Here is a 16,905-nt window from a genome sequence, read left to right on the forward strand (position 1 = left end):
TACGAGTTCGTAGTGGCAAGTCTCAGTTTCTAAGCTTAATGCTCGGGGAATTTGCGAAGTTTTGATGCGGGTTCTTGGTTTCTCTCGAGAATTCTGGGTTTGTGTTGGTGAATAAGTGAGGAGAGATGACGCGCCTCTGTTTATATCTCCAGGAATGGGATACGGGGAGTCCGCGTTTCAATTTCTCTTAAATACCCCACTAAGTAACCGTTAAACACACGATCTTGCGATTAAACTGCCCATTATCTGTCCAACTTCCACAATCATCCGCCTTCACCGTTGTTATCTCATTAATTACGGTTTAAATTCAAATTTTTGGATTAATTTAATCATTTACTTCCCTCCTTTTCTGAATTAAATCAAACCCGACCCGTCATCCTTCCAAATCGGGTCTGGGGGGCAAGTTGTTTGGGTCCAATTTAGTCCAATTGGGCCTAGGCATTAAATGATCCAATTAAAAGCCCAAGGTCAAGGTTCAACTCTCCAATTGTGCTAAAGTCAAAGGTCAGCCCTCAAAGCAAGCCAATTGGGCTAAAGCCCAACCTCTCCATGTATGAAGAGGTATAAAAGCCACCAATATTCATACATTCAGGTATTGATTCATTAATTCACAGATTCACATATTATTCATACATTCTCATATATTCTCATATATTCAAGCAAAGCCTCAAGCATCTAATTCTCTTGCATAGTGTTCTCTTTCTACACATTGTACTGACTTTAGCATCGGAGGGGCCTTCCTCGGCAACACCCCCGAGGCTAGTTTACGTGTGTTTACTGTGCAGGAAACCTTCGGCCCAACATAACTTGGACCGAATCCAGTCTTCTCCGTTTCAGCGGACCTTCGGCAAGGTCCCATTGTTTTCACCCGAAACACTAACTACTCAGGTACATAACTTTTTTGTTTACCTCTTTGGTGTTTGTGTATTTAGATGAATTTGTGTATATGTTGATTAATGGAATGAATTGTAATTTTAGCTACTTGGCTACGGATGGGCTGGTCTATTTCGAAAGTACCTAGTGGACTCACCGTACATGTGGTGGCCGGGGAATCTTGTTCAAGTCTCCCTCTTCAGGTTCTTTACTTTTCGTATATATATATGCTTTCTCCTTTTCTTTATAGTTGTAACACACACTTTATCACGGTATTTAAGAAAAGTGGACGTCACATAATATAATATACTAGGTTGTAAGTATAATAAAGTAGACCATGAACATTAAATAAAGATATTAGTGCAATTTTTATCATAAAAACCTTCCTGTATTGCAACTATTGTGACATTTTCATTTTATTGAAATGTTACACCTATAAAGAAACAAAGAAAGTATGTAGTAGCTAATGAATGAACTTATGTTGGTGGTTTTATTTACATGGAGTTTTTCGGGTTTTACAGGGCATTGCACGAGAAGGAAAAGAGAAAAAAGGGTGGACTTACAAGACAACAATTCTTTCTCATAACAATCATATCTAGTTATGCATATTACATAGTTCCAGGCTACCTTTTTCCTTCAATAAGTTGTCTTTCAGTGTTATGTTGGATATTTAAAAAGAACATGACAATGCAACAAGTTGGATCTGGTCTCCATGGCTTTGGCATAGGCGCCTTTTCGTTCGATTGGAGTGCCGTGGTTAGCTTTCTTGGCAATCCTCTTGCTGTTCCTCCTTCAGGCATAATAAACGTATTGGTCGGATATGTCTTGTTGGTTTATATAATTCTTCCTATTTCGTACTATGGAAATCTTTACGAGGCCAGGAGGTTTCCCTTGATCTCCTCGAGATCGTACGACATTTCTGGTCAGGTTTATAATATTTCTCGCATCATGGATCGTAAGACCTTCACCTTCAACAATTTAGCCTACGCTTCCTATAGCAAGCTCTATATGAGTGTTTTATTTGCTTTGAACTACGGGTTGTCCTTTGCCACTGTAACGGCTACCATCACACATGTCGCTCTCTTCCATGGAAAGTAAGTCCATCCCACCATCACTATTTATATATCTTAGCTGTCAGTCTTGACAGCAGTGAATATTGCCTTTGAAAATTCCAATTCATTGTTTGTTGTTATGTATATATAGGTCGATAATGGAGTTGTGGAGTAAAACTCGGGCTAAGGTAAAGGATGCGGATGTGCATCTCAGAATAATGAAAAAGAATTATGAGCAAGTTCCGCAGTGGTGGTTTCATGTACTGTTAGTCGTTACATTTGGTCTCTCGTTGCTCGCTTGTGAGGGCTTTGGTGGGCAGATTCAACTTCCCTGGTGGGGATTAATCTTAGCTTGTGCAATTGCATTTGTTTTCACATTACCCATTGGCATTATAACTGCTACAACAAACATGGTATGTATTGAAATTTGATTCATACAACTATACTAGCTAGTTTGTCTCACTCATAATAAGCTAGTTAAGTAAGCTTTTTGTAAGTTTGGGAGTGATTTATGTGCTTATTCCTCTGTTTTCTCTGCTTCTTCGACAGCAACCTGGACTAAATGTGATAACCGAGCTTATTATCGGGTATCTTTTTCCGGGAAGGCCTCTTGCTAATGTGTCTTTCAAAACATATGGTTATATAAGCATGACTCAAGCACTCACTCTTATCCAAGATTTTAAGTTGGGACATTACTTGAAAATTCCTCCCAAGTCCATGTTTCTTGTACAGGTATCAATCATATCTAACACCAATTTACTTATACATCCTCCGTTTTTATTTAGTTGCAATGTGTTTGTTAATTCATAACTCAAATAATCCTGTTTTATGGCATGTTTAGCTAGTGGGAACCATAGTGTCATCACAAGTATACTTAGGCACAACATGGTGGCTCCTTTCCGGAGTTAATTACATATGTGACGTTGAAAATCTTCCTGAGGGTAGCCCTTGGACATGTCCAAATGACGCCGTATTCTTCAATGCATCAATCATATGGGGAGTTATTGGTCCGGCCAAAATGTTTGGATCAAACTCAGTGTATTCAGGGCTAAACTGGCTTTTCCTGGTTGGGTTGCTGGCCCCTGTCCCTGTATGGGTTCTGTCTCGAAAGTATCCTGAAAAGAAATGGATAAGGTATATAAACATGCCTGTTATATTCCTTGGAGCAGTAGGAATACCGCCTGCTCGGTCTATAAACTACGTGACATGGGGACTAGTCGGACTATTCTTCAACTGTTGTGTACTCTAGGTACAAGGGATGGTGGGCGAAGTGCAACTATGTCTTAGCAGCTGGTTTGGATACTGGTGTTGCTTTCATGGGGATGCTCCTCTACATTCTCCAAGGAAATAACATCTATGGGCCGAATTGGTGGGGAATGCCACAAGACGACTACTGTCCGTTGGCTACTTGTCCTTCTGCCCCCGGAATTATGGCTGATGGTTGCCCTGTTATCTCATGATATGCGCGATTTCAGCTTATGTAAATTAGGATTTCAAGCTAGAATTGCTTAGTTCATTATGTGTGTGTGTGTGTGTTTTAATTGTAATTATTAAATACTTTATCTAGCCATATAAAATAGCCAGGATTATTAGAGTGCCAACATGTGACAAATTATATAAATAAGTTACCTGAAACTACTAGCCAGTAAAAATACTACAAGGAGGTTCTAAAATTATGTTGTCCATTATTTTTTTTAAATGTGTGTTTGTATTCATTTGTAGACTCAAAAGAACTATTTGTGAATATACTAGTATATACATTTTACAATGAGCAATTTTAGCCAAGACAATCTTACAAACATTATATATTTTGACTTTTGAGATGTTTATTGTGATCCTTAAAAATGTGATTATAGTCCTACAAATTATTGTATTCTGTATAGTTTTATGCTTTACTTTTATCATATAGCTTATGTATATTATTACAAATGTCCACGGAATTGAAGGAGAGAAATAGAAGAAAGAAGAGAAAAGAAAAGAAAAGACAGCGTAAGTTACATTGTAGCATCATGTAGGCTAGTAGTTTAAGGATCGAGATTCAAATAACTAACAACAGTTGTTGAAGCCAAGAGATTCGCTCCAATTGCCAAAAATAGAATGTACATCTTCACTTGTCTGAGAAACAGTTTTAGTTAACAAACTACATTTAAAAGGGATTATATAGAAACCTTGGAGAATTTTATTTTTTTGGAGCAATTTGGAGAGGAGAAAATATGGTTTATGAGGTTGGTAGTACCTCCTATTCCAATGCTCCGTTAAAAAATCACTCGTCTTTTCACATAGATACCGGTATAAACATCTCGTTCTTAATATTATAAGTTCTTGAATTATATGTGTATGTACGTTTTTTCATGGTTTTATTTTATATCAACCCTGTCAAAGGACCAACTCAACCAAAAGTTTAAACTGATGGTTGAAACTCAGGAATATGTTTTATTATACGCCCCTGTTTCTGAATAAATGCATAGCTTTAGCTTTTACATTATTAGCTTGAAGCTTGACTATATATTTTATTTTCAGAGAAAGAAGATATTAACGACAATCCAATAGAAGAAGTGAGGCTAACAGTTTCCACAACAGACGATCCAACACTTCCTGCACTAACATTTCGAACATGGGTATTAGGCCTAGTGTCCTGCATCCTGCTGGCCTTTGTAAACAAATTTTTCGGGTTTCGACAAAACCCGTTGTCTGTATCATCAGTAGCAGCCCAAATTGCTGTTACACCAATAGGAAGGCTAATGGCTGCCACATTACCTACAACACCTATCTTTATACCCTTGACAAAATGGTCCTTTTCTTTGAATCCTGGACCTTTTAATTTGAAGGAGCATGTTTTGATCACCATTTTTGCTAGTTGTGGTGCTGGTGGTGTTTACACTACTCGTATTATCGCCATTGTCAAGGCTTTTTATCATAGAGAGATGAGTCCTTTTGCTGCCATTTTGCTCGCTCTTACCACTCAGGTATATATGTACATACATATTCCAGTTTGTGCTTGATTTGGGTCTTTTCGCGTAAATTATTTACATGTTTAGGCTTATGTTCATATTAAGAGTAATATGATCTTAGAATATGTACTAATGTACACTCCTCCTTAGGTAGCCAATCAACAGATCAGTCTAATGGTCATAAAATCGCGTTAATGTTGATTATTGAACATGATTTATGACTTTTTCTATGGAGTTTGATGTATATAAATAATGTAATTGAGTTTATCTAACATTGTTGGTTTATAATGGTTGATATTATGTAGTTGCTTGGGTATGGATGGGCTGGTCTATTCAGAAAATACCTAGTCGACTCCCCGTATATGTGGTGGCCATCAAATCTAGTCCAAGTCTCTCTGTTCAGGTTCATATGCTAATTCTATACCATAACATAAACACCTTAATTGCTAGCTAATTGTGTATGTATGTAATGATCTTATTTAATTAACAGGACCTTACACGAAAACGACACAAGGACAAAGGGAGGACTAACTAGACTACAATTCTTTCTCATGGTTATAGCAACAAGCTTTGCCTATTATGTTGTCCCTGGCTACCTCTTCCCTTCGATTGGATGTCTTTCGATCCTCTGTTGGTTATGGAAGAGGAACATATTTATGCAACAAATGGGTTCAGGACTTCATGGACTTGGGATAGGAGCTTTTTCTTTTGATTGGAATGCTGTCATAAGCTTCTTAGGAAGTCCCTTATCGACCCCAAGTCATGCCATCATAAATACTATGGCCGGGTTTTTCTTAGTCGCGTATCTGGTTGTTCCTGCTGCTTATTATTCGAATGCATATGAGGCTAAGAGGTTTCCATTCATCTCCTCGAGTACTTTTGATCATACTGGCCATATGTACAATGTTTCTCGAGTCATGGATAAAAATACATTCAGCTTGGATATTAAGTCTTACAATAGTTATGGCAAGCTCTACCTTAGTCTCTTTTTCGCCCTTACCTATGGACTCAGCTTTGCTACACTTTCTGCTACGATCTCACATGTCGCTCTTTTCCATGGAAAGTGAGTCATTTTTGCTGATTTTTGTGATTTTCTAGTGTTCTTTTCATGTATGCAATTAGTGATTTTTGCATATAACAACGGATGATTAATGTTTAAACTGACTTTATGTTGTTGAAAAAAACGCGTGCAGGTCAATATGGCGCTTGTGGAGCCAAACAGCCTCAGGGAAAAGTGGTGAATTTTCTGATGTACATTCCAGAATAATGAAAAGAAACTATGCACAAGTACCTCAGTGGTGGTTTCACATACTATTAGCCGTTACATTCGCCTTGTCGTTGCTTGCTTGTGAAGGCTTCTCTAAACAGCTCCAACTCCCGTGGTGGGGGTTGATAATGGCTTGTGGAATTGCTGCATTTTTCACCTTACCAATTGGCATCATAACTGCTACAACAAACATAGTATAAATCTGTCCGCGCCCTGCTTTTACAAATATTTTTTTTTAGTTAATTTTCAGTGAAGTGTGTGTTTATTAAAGCTTGTCTAATTGTTGTTATTTTGCTTCTTGTTTGTTTAGACACCTGGTCTTAATGTGATAACTGAGCTGATCATCGGATACATATATCCGGGGCGGCCCCTTGCTAATGTAGCATTCAAGACATATGGTTATATTAGCATGACACAAGCACTTTGGCTCCTTCAAGACTTTAAATTAGGACACTACATGAAGATCCCTCCTAGATCTATGTTCATTGTCCAGGTATGCATTAGACCGAATTCAATTACGGATTTGCAATGTATGTTGTTCTGATACTGTGAAGTTCAGATCATATCCTGTTTTCCTGGTTTAACACTTAAAAATTTTAGGCCTAATTTTGACAAATTTTTGCATAAAAATGAATCAGCTAGTTGGAACTGTGGTAGCATCTTTAGTCTACTTTGGGACAACATGGTGGCTCCTTTCAACAGTCGAGAACATTTGTAATGTAACATTGCTTCCTGACGGGAGTCCTTGGACATGTCCAGACGAAGAGGTTTTCTACAATGCATCGATCATATGGGGAGTCATTGGACCAGCCAAAATGTTCACAAATCGCGGTAACTACCCACAGTTGAACTGGTTCTTCCTCATTGGATTTCTTTTGCCTGTTCCAGGATGGTTTCTATCGCGCAAGTACCCTCACTTTAAATTCTTTAAGCTCATCAACATACCTGTCATCGTATCAGCAACGATGATGATGCCTCCTGCTCGGTCTATCAATTACTTGACATGGGGAGTTGTAGGAATCTTCTTCAACTACTATGTTTACAAAGCATACAAAGGATGGTGGGCGAGGTACAACTATATATTGTCTGCTGGTTTAGAAGCAGGCATTGCTTTCATGGGAATACTGCTTTACTTCTGTTTGCAAACCAAGGATATATTTGGTGTTCAATGGTGGGGTTTAGAACAAGACGATTACTGCCCGCTTGCTAAGTGTCCTACAGCCCCTGGTGTTCGAGTTGAGGGATGTCCTGTTCTAGGATAGAATGATTTTAGGTGACAGTGACAGTGAAAGTAGAAGTACTAATCTGAAGAAAATGTCAAGTGTACATCTATGTTAGATGATTAAGATTCTCTCTAGAGTATCTAGACGGACTAGTTAATACAATACTTAATACGTTTTTGAAATTCTCTGTCACTCATTCGAGTAATTGAATGGTTGCTTCTTGTGTATATAATGGACTAGACAAGTGAAACTATTTTTGTAGCGCTAATTCGCAAACAATTATCAATTTGATTGATTTATCAAGAAGAATGCCTTGCAAATTTTGCAATAGTTGAGTGCTTAACTGTGATAGCAACAAGGGTAAGAAAATAAACATGTTTTCTGCCGTAACCCAAAGGGAAGTAGAAAGTTGTTGGCCATGGATTGTTGTAATTCAAGGAAATAATTTGTGCAAATAAACTAGTAGTATGTCAGAAAGATTTATAGCTTATCTTAGAGTTTAGATAAACCATTAATGTTGGAAACCTCATTGTGCTATAGCATTCTTTCTGTAACTGTTGCTAATTATTCCCAAATGCAATATTATACCAGTAACAGTTAGTTGAAGTTTGCAGGAACAAATAACTAGATACCCCAGTACTCCTTTCAGTCTTAAATTTATTGTTGAATAACATACAAAATTACGTATAAACTCGAAATGATCAATAGCTTGGATTATATGACCTTTAATTCCGTTGCAAGGTGTGGTATACATTTAATACAAAGCAAGTCATGAGATGTTGCTTGCCAACTGAATGCGGTCATGGCATAAATAGGCATATCAACAGAAGATCTTGTGATTATGTTGGAGAAGATTCAGAGTTGACAGCCTTTCTGCTTTAGTACTTCAAATGGATTAAAGCAAAACCAACTACTTGCCAAGTCCATAGAAATGAATTTACTATCTTGATTCTTTATTCATATTACTGTTTTATGTACTGAAATATTTCTTTGATGGGTTAGCCAATAAATTAAAAATGAAGTAAGAGTTTTGAACATTCTTAAGTTTTTGTTAAAACTGATTGAGGCAACCTCTCTAAAAGTTGAGCCAAAAATTGATTGCAAAAATATTTGCTATGACCTACATATACATAACAAAACACCTAACGTGGATGTACATGGTAAATTGACAAGTCACACCAATTAAATTGCTCTTTATACGAAGTATGAGTTAAGTATTGGGGGTCATAGTTCTCCCCAGCTCGGCAGGCCCTTTAATGTTACAAGTCCAATGTGAACTATTATGAAGAATGTGAAAAAGATAGATAGTTTAGTGGATTAATAAGAGACCGTACTCCAATTATTGGCTTGATTACCAAATTCAATAGGACAACGGAGTTCTGTCTTCATTAAATAGGACAAATGGACAATAGAGGCATACCAAACGGAGGGTTGAGAGACATGTAGAAGTGTCTCACAAGGGCATGTTGGTCAATTTATGTGGGATTTAAATTTTGCCTTTGTAGATTTAGTGGTACAAAATACATTATCAGTGGTACAAAATAAAATTTCAATGGTATATCAAAAATGGTTCAAATGTCTCATTAGACTGTTAAATAATATCATTAGAGATTCACTGGTACAAAATACACACTCAGTGATACACAATACAATTTTAGTGATACCTACAAAAATTCTCAGTGGTACAAAATATTATCTCAATAGTTGTGATCCCAATTATTTTTTATCTTTTTTTGCATGTGAAACCTTTCTGATAAAAAGGTGGGTCTCCTTCCACCCCTTTTTTCACTCTCTCTATCTCTCTCTTTCTTTCTCACTCTTACTAGTATATTTGTTATAATTTTTTATGTTGTGAGACAATTTATTTTGTCTCACAACACTACATTTATACTTCCACGGCAAGCCTTTCCCTCTATTCAATTATTCCGTACTATGACTTATTGACTTGGACATAAATACAATGTAACTTGATAATATAAAAATAGAAATTAAAAAAAGTTATAATTAAGGTGCTAATCTTCATATTTATGTCCTATGATTATCTACAAAATTAGCACGGCTAGATCCAACGGTAGGCTTTACTGCATTAGGAATACATTGTCCCTAGTCTAATAGACTAATACTCCATAGTGATAACTATTGTTATCTCACAAAATGATACTACCTAAGTCACAATTTTAACGTTAGAGCTTTCCTCCCGGTTTTAAGAAATTTTGGGATCGATTCTAACCCCCCTCCCGGCCCTGATGGTTCTTTAAACACCAAAAAAAAAAAACAATTTTGACGCTGTAGAATCAATGCTCATTAGAGGCAATTCGAAGTGAAAATTTCCTTATTCTCTCCTTCCACTTTCAAGAAGTCTTGCTCGTGTACGCGGATTAGGTTGACTTTTGAGAACCTTAAATTCGATACCTATGAAAAAAAATCAAAATAAATACGAGTAAAATAGAACATCACCTTAATGACACACCAATACGGAGTAATATTGGTTTAACCTTTGTGTATACGGATTAAAAAGGGAGAAGAGTGTAGAATACATATTGGGGCCCTCTCTAATTCATTCATTTCATGTTTAATCCATTTGTTTGAAAATTCGTCCATCTTGTTCTTGTCCCCAAAAAAAACTTGTTTTTCCCTTCTCTATCACAATTACAGCATCTGGTCATCTGGAAACATCATACACTGTTTGTTTAAAGCTGATAACTTGTGGGTTTCTTCTTCATTTCATCATTTTATCCATTTCCCAACTGTTTGAACAACCTCTAATATGAAACAAAAACTGTAACAATTTCAACGTCGACCAAGAAATCATGAAATCTTCAGCAGTCATTCTCTGCATAATCTTGGTCTTTGTTCCTTTGTCTCAATCTCTTCCCTTTATTGTACTCCATGGTACGCCTCTATCTTTTTCTCTCTCTCTAAGTTTATATAATGTTATGATTTTACTGATTTTCATAGGTATATGCAATTTTCTAAACATTGTTGGTTAGAATTGTTAATTTTGACTTTAATTATCAATTGTTTGATTACCCTTTTGCTTGAATATTGTTTTTTTGATGTGATTATGCAAGCTGAGGTGAGGAATTGAGTTTTTAATGTCTTGTTTTAGGTTTTGGCTGTACTGTTGATTAGAGAGAATATGCAAGATTAGTTCAGGGTTTGATGTCAAAATTTAGGTTTTTGGTTGCAACATACTGTATATTATTAAGGGTATGAGTGAATTGTGATTAGGGAGAGGGAGGGGGCAAATTTATGTGACATGTGTCTAGTTGAATGATAATACTGGGTGATTGGTTAGGTTTTGGAGGATTGTTAGTTCCGCCCTGTCGTGGCGGAGCAATCGGCTTGGTGGACTATTATGCAAATTGAGAACTGAAGTCAATGACCAGATTAATCAACTGATGGTGTATGGGACTTACCGAAACACGGAGTAGAAAATTCATATGGGATGAATGCCTATGGAATATATTGTTTTGATTAATAATTAGATGGTACGGAGTATTCCGTTGTGAAGGTTTTTAATTGGAATATTGACTTTGTTGTCGGTAAGTAGCCAATGTAGGGGATGATACTTTTGGGTTTTATTGCTTTGATAGATGTGTGATCGAAAGTTTATCTGCGTATGAGTTGCTTCTTGGTAAAGAACTTGTAGAAGAAGGGAAAAGAGGTCTGTAAGATACATTCTGTCCTATTTGGTCAATGTATAATGTGTGAAGGTTACAATGCAGAGTATCCCGGTGGATGGGGGTTGGGGGAGCAGAGATTTATGTTTTAGGTGAAATGTAATATTTCTCTCGTCCAATACTCCAATAGACCAATATTATGGAGCCTTTCATACTTGGGGCACCCATTTCAGTTTCTTCAGAAATTTGGTGTTAATTTTGAAAGTACATGGGGACCTTACATAGTAACTGAAGTTTGGGATTTTACATTGTCCTTTAATATGTGTTAAGAGTCATGTAATTCTTGTAGTTTATGCTGTTTCATACTTTCATTCTCTTGCCCTCTTTGGTTGCAAAACATGAATTTACCAACAACTGAAGCTTGAAAGTATCTGGAAAGGATAATTTTTGAGGATATATGGTTATCTTCAGCTCTCATACTTTCTATAATTACATCAGAATGTTTAGTAACGAGACATACATGATTATCACTTCAATTAATAAACCATCATTTATATATTGGATCGGAAGTCTAAACTATTTGTCTCCCTTAACTTAATACAAAATTAATATACTTTCGCAATAACAAATTTTTAGTTTAAAAAACACAGTGACTTCTCTGTTGATGTTGGACATGCAAATTACAAGCATTATAAAATTATAATTTTATTTGGGTTATGGATAACTGTTTTGAAAGGAATTTTTATTTAAGGTTTCCACATTTTACTGCATGCAATGTTGCAAGATTGATTTTACCTTTGGAGGTTTGTCTATAAAGCAATTGCAACTATGTGTGTACTATGAAACGCACATGTTTTGATCCATAAGCTTTCACTCTGTAGTTTACCCTAGTTTACCAATTGGGAAGAATGTCCAATAAAAAATGATTTTTAAAGAATCCAACAACTCAAGATTTCTACTATTGTGTTATACCAACAAAAAACCATACAGATCCCTGTGCACCTTAATACGAAGTAATGACTAATATATTAATGTCTCAGAAAAGCTGACTTTATCATTACAGCTTACAGTATCTTTTTTTTTTTTTTTTTTTTTTTTTTTAAGATTCATTTGTGGATTGTGGTACAAATTTCATGTTCCAGTTACTTGCTCAGTTTAGATGATGTATCTTGTAGGAATTGGAGATCAATGCAAAAATCGTGGAATGAAGCAGTTTACTAAGCTCTTGAGTGAGTGGTCAGAATCAGAAGGATATTGTATGTATGTCCTCTCCCTTTCTCTGCTTATTTTGTGTTCTGAACTTTGGCCTGTTTGACTACTTGCCATCTTACTTATGTTTGTTTTCTGGCATGTTAAATTATGCATGTTACCCTATCTGGTACCAAATTGCGATGAATTTTTTGACGTTAAGGATTTTGGAAGTTTTGCAACAGATAAGATTTTTTTTTTTTTGGGAAACTTGAACCATTTTTTGATTTCAAACAATGTTATTTTTTGTTAATTAGTTGATATGTGCTGTACACCTGTCAAATTTACTTGGAAATTCTGAATTTGATCCCTGGATAATAAGGTTTGGGAAAGAGGATAAAATCAGGAGATAGCGGTATTTCCCAACTCTGATTGTATATAGGCAAAAGCCTGAGAACACTTGTAAGATATTATTCTAGTAAATGGGCTCAATTGGTAAGCTCTGTGTGTGCAGTGTGGACATACCTCTTACAATGAATCATGCATTTAGTGATTCATTAGCTCAGAGTATGGATCTGAGGGAGTCAAAGGAATATTGTGACTGTGTCTTCCTTTAATCTATGCTTAGATTCTCTTCAAGTCCTTAAATTTTTACCTGAAATTGGTGTCATTGTCATATTTTGGTCTCGATCTCAATCGCACTTGTAAGATAGTAAAGGTCCAACCAGTACATATGGTTTTTTCATGGCTATTTCCTCTGTTGACCTCTCTTGTGTTAGTCAGTCATTCTATTTGAAATGATGACACACGCACTGCAAAACTCATTTTTTACAACTAGTTGATGTGTGTACTGATCCATCCCTATTGTTGTCTTTTGCTCAGAGAAATTGGTAATGGATCCTGGTTTTCCTGGTTTAATCCTCTTGAAGATCAGGTACAGTGAAATTGAGGCTGAGAAGCTTTTAAACAATATTTTTCTTTGACTCAACCTTAATCTAATTTAGATTTGTTTTTGCCTTGCAGACACAAATTGTTTGTGACAAGGTGAGAAAGCTGTTGGTACTTGGCAGTAACATGTGCAGGTTTGAAATTTGACTCTCTGACTAACTTGTTATTGATCAATAGGTGAAGAAAATGAAAGAGTTGAGTAATGGTTACAACATAGTTGGTCTGTCCCAGGTAATTTTATGTACACTGCTGCCACTCTTGTACTGATTTGCTTAAGTTGCTGAATTATTGAATTATGTGTTATGTCTTGTTGTTCCCAAGAAGAATTTTAGATACTGTATTCTGTTCTAGTTTGATCTAAAAGGGAATACTACGCAAATTTGATCTATCTATGATATTTTTCTAGTGTAACAGTGTTGAACATCAGTTTTCAGTTATTTCTTTCTGAGACACTTGTACTTTTTGTTGTAGGGCAACTTGATTGGGCGAGGTGTTGTGGAATTTTGTGAAGGAGGGCCTCCGGTAAGAATTAGGATTAGAAAAGAATATATGAAGATATTTTATTTTGGTTTATTACTTACCTAGCACATCTTGCATCAGAAGTTTCTGTTCATCTTCATGCAACCATGGTGCCTATGCTTGTCATGTACTTCCTCATTTATGATTCTGCCCCTGAATATAATACTAAATATTCTAAGTTGATGCTTGAAACAGGTTAGGAACTTTGTCTCATTGGGGGGGCCTCATGCTGGCATTGCTTCTGTTCCTCTTTGTGGTGTAAGTTTATTTGTCTCTTCTTTTATCCTAGTCATGATCACCTCAAATTGGATTGCATCGGTGAAGACTGCTTGCTTGTTTATTACTGTATGAGTTGTGTAATCTGTATTATGCCCTTACTAAAGTAAATGCATTTGTTTGCAGGCTGGTTTTTTCTGCGAGCTTGCAGATGTGCTTATCAAATCTGAGATTTACTCAGATTACGTTCAGGTCACAACTGTTATTTAATTGCATTAACATGTTATTTCTGTTCAGAGTTATGTATTTTCTTTGGTGCTTCTAATTACAGTCTTCTTAAACTGGAAAATCTTGTGGATTTTCAGGCTCATTTGGCTCCCAGTGGTTATCTTAAAATCCCAAATGTAAGTGTAGTTCTACTATTTATCTCTTCAGTTGTAACTTACTTCTTTCGGTTGATTTGACCCAGTGGAATTTCTTGTGGAACCTTGTGAATCATGCCCATAATGTTCCCTTCTTGCTGCCAATTTATGCATCATCTAATCTGTGTTTTCTTCTGTTTTTTCAGAATATGGATGGCTACTTAGAAAAGTGTAGGTTTCTCCCAAAACTTAACAATGAAATTCCAGAGGAGAGAAACTCAACTTACAAGGAACGTTTCAGCAGCTTAAAAAATTTGGTGCTGATTATGGTACATTAGAATACTTTGAAATTTCTTAATATTTTGCTGATTTTTATTTTGGTTGAAGTGTTTTACGTGCAGCAATTTACTTACATTTTTGCCATTACAGTTTGAGCATGACACGGTTTTGGTACCTAAAGAAACCTCTTGGTTTGGATACTATCCAGATGGCGCTTTTAGCCCTTTGCTAGCACCTCAGGAGGTATGTTTCTCTTTGACACAGTTAGTCATCTAGCTCAAATAAGCAAAGCATAGAAGCATCAAGATTTGCCTTTTATATATTGGAAATCTGACCCTCAATTGGCTTCATTGATAGTGGAATCTTTGTTTCTTTATTCTAATGTTTCATCCCTTAAAAATAGTTTTATTGGACTCCTAAGGTCTTGTAGGTCTTGACTATTTTTTGTCATGTAACATGAAATTTATTTAATTACAAATCTGTGAAAGTGTCTTGCCAAGAAAATGTAGTGATATTACTTCCACTTAATAAATCTTTATTTTAGAAATTAATGGTCAATGAAAATTTTTTCTGGCTAGGTTCCTTACAGTGGTGGAAGATATATGTTGTATATATTGGCATGTATGTAAACCTTGTGCTTGCCTGGCATAGACTTGATAACAATTAAAGAGAGCTTGAAATGGCATCACTGAGCTAACTACAATAATGACCATTGACTGCCGCCAATACTAAGTGTCATCTTTGTGAGAAAGCTGCATGCCCTTTACCTATTCATGAATTGATGTATGATGGTTTATTACCAGATCACCTATGTTACGTGTTCAACTATTTATATGCCCTGCAGTCTCTTTCAATAAATTTTGTGATGGAGATTGTCTAACAACTCCTGGACTGGAGTTTCCACCAGCTGTTCTTCAGCCTATGTGATCTTATATATCATATTGTTGCATGTAATTGTACATTAGTTAGTTTGACGTTCCTCTACCTTTTTGTGTGTGTGTTGCAGACAAAGCTGTACACTGAAGATTGGATTGGTTTAAAAACCCTTGATGTTGCTGGTAGAGTTAAGTTTGTTAGTGTGGCTGGGAATCATCTTGGAATCTCACATGAAGATATGAAAAAACACATTGTTCCCTACTTGAAGAGTCAAGATGAGAAGTACAGTTATAAGTTCAAGATTGCGCGTGGATTGCTTACAAGAAGGCTGAAAACTCAAATTCATGAGAGTTGATGATGGAAGTATTTATCCATATACAGCTGTGGCCATTGTTAATCACTGATTTCTGTAATTAGCTAGTGGGGATTTTGCAGGATCAGTGAATTCATGTGATTATTATAGACCACGGTCCTTTACAATTGGATTGCAATATTCTGTGTATAAACTATTGAAATTATACATATCATCAAACTCCTTTAGGCCAGAAATTTCCTAATCAGTTGTTAGCAAAGTCTCTTAATACAAGAGAAAATGAATGCTGTCTTCTTTCAATTGACAAGATATATACTGAAGTACATTAATTATGTATACAAAGTATTCCATACTCTGTTTTAGCTAACTCTGTTCACTACACTGCTTCGAATTGGCTATGAATCTAGCCAAGTGTTGTACCTTGTGCATACTAAGCAAAGTTACTTTGCCATGTGCTTGAACCTTGTAAGCTCATGAGCCAACAAATGATCTTAATTTATAGTGTAAGCCTGTAAGGTACAACTACATATACTCTACTTTTCCACAACCATCTATGTATACTGTTTTTTTATTGCTATTTGCATTTTTAAAGACATGAGACAACTCTTGTTCTTGTGAACAATGATGATTGCTGGGTTAAAGTACCAAAACCAACATGTTCAAATCTGTTGATGTATGGCAGGATGTTTCATATTTTTAGGGGGGTTGTTTTCTTATTTTGTCCAGGGAAGATATATAAGATATTGATGATCATCTTTATAGAACCATTGAGAGATTTTTAGACTACCCAAGGTCATCCCATTCTTGAGTTGTGGCCGAGTATTAAATATTGGTAATTAAGTATTGCTGCACTACAAGATTTCAGATATTCAAGTTGAAAACCATAATGGGTAGGTAAGGAATTTCAAAGCTTGAGCAACAGAACAATTTCCAGTTCAAGCTTCTATGGAGGTGAAGGTATCTCTTGTCCGTTGTTTCGCGAACTGTATATGATAAATAGATGGTTCTAATATAAGTGAAGCGAAAGCTTGGATCTCCTGCTGTGATTCATTCATTTCAGAAACCCACATGCATGTATAGAAAATATATTCAACTTTTGATCTGAACAAATTGACTAATGTTGTTGTGCTTAAATCAGTAAATGCAAGGGACTCAGAAACAACTGAAATTAACTGCAATTTTTTTATACAGAATGTTACTGCAGAACCAGGGATT

The 16,905-nt window shown here is 36.0% G+C and overlaps 2 protein-coding genes and 1 pseudogene across 2 annotated transcripts; all 3 read left to right on the forward strand.

Moving 5' to 3' along the window:
- Positions 1 to 1,371: 1,371 nt before the first annotated feature.
- LOC110730066 lies at positions 1,372 to 3,633 on the forward strand (annotated as a pseudogene).
- A 220-nt stretch (positions 3,634 to 3,853) lies between these two features.
- LOC110730067 (oligopeptide transporter 1-like) lies at positions 3,854 to 7,405 on the forward strand. The gene is made up of 7 exons (XM_021909840.1): positions 3,854 to 3,914; positions 4,446 to 4,891; positions 5,182 to 5,279; positions 5,367 to 5,939; positions 6,070 to 6,337; positions 6,454 to 6,636; positions 6,782 to 7,405. The coding sequence occupies exons 1-7, from the start codon at positions 3,854 to 3,856 to the stop codon at positions 7,403 to 7,405; spliced, it is 2,253 nt and encodes a 750-aa protein (XP_021765532.1).
- A 2,520-nt stretch (positions 7,406 to 9,925) lies between these two features.
- On the forward strand, positions 9,926 to 16,057 carry LOC110730341 (palmitoyl-protein thioesterase 1-like). Its single transcript, XM_021910144.1, has 12 exons — positions 9,926 to 10,258; positions 12,165 to 12,249; positions 13,060 to 13,111; positions 13,201 to 13,221; positions 13,303 to 13,356; positions 13,597 to 13,647; positions 13,840 to 13,902; positions 14,047 to 14,112; positions 14,226 to 14,264; positions 14,429 to 14,551; positions 14,652 to 14,744; positions 15,508 to 16,057. The coding sequence occupies exons 1-12, from the start codon at positions 10,177 to 10,179 to the stop codon at positions 15,730 to 15,732; spliced, it is 954 nt and encodes a 317-aa protein (XP_021765836.1). The 5' UTR covers positions 9,926 to 10,176; the 3' UTR covers positions 15,733 to 16,057.
- Positions 16,058 to 16,905: the final 848 nt, after the last annotated feature.

Source organism: Chenopodium quinoa, unplaced genomic scaffold (genome assembly GCF_001683475.1).
Source record: "Chenopodium quinoa cultivar QQ74 unplaced genomic scaffold, ASM168347v1, whole genome shotgun sequence".
Taxonomy (NCBI): domain Eukaryota; kingdom Viridiplantae; phylum Streptophyta; class Magnoliopsida; order Caryophyllales; family Amaranthaceae; genus Chenopodium; species Chenopodium quinoa.

Coding starts and splice junctions, on each gene's coding strand:
- LOC110730067 (XM_021909840.1), top strand. CDS start 3,854: ATGTCCACGGAATTGAAGGAGAGAAATAGAAGAAAGAAGAGAAAAGAA. Junction 4,892..5,181: donor TGCTCGCTCTTACCACTCAG/GTATATATGTAC, acceptor GATATTATGTAG/TTGCTTGGGTATGGATGGGC. Junction 5,940..6,069: donor GTCGCTCTTTTCCATGGAAA/GTGAGTCATTTT, acceptor AAACGCGTGCAG/GTCAATATGGCGCTTGTGGA.
- LOC110730341 (XM_021910144.1), top strand. CDS start 10,177: ATGAAATCTTCAGCAGTCATTCTCTGCATAATCTTGGTCTTTGTTCCT. Junction 14,113..14,225: donor TTTACTCAGATTACGTTCAG/GTCACAACTGTT, acceptor GTGGATTTTCAG/GCTCATTTGGCTCCCAGTGG. Junction 14,552..14,651: donor AAAATTTGGTGCTGATTATG/GTACATTAGAAT, acceptor TTGCCATTACAG/TTTGAGCATGACACGGTTTT.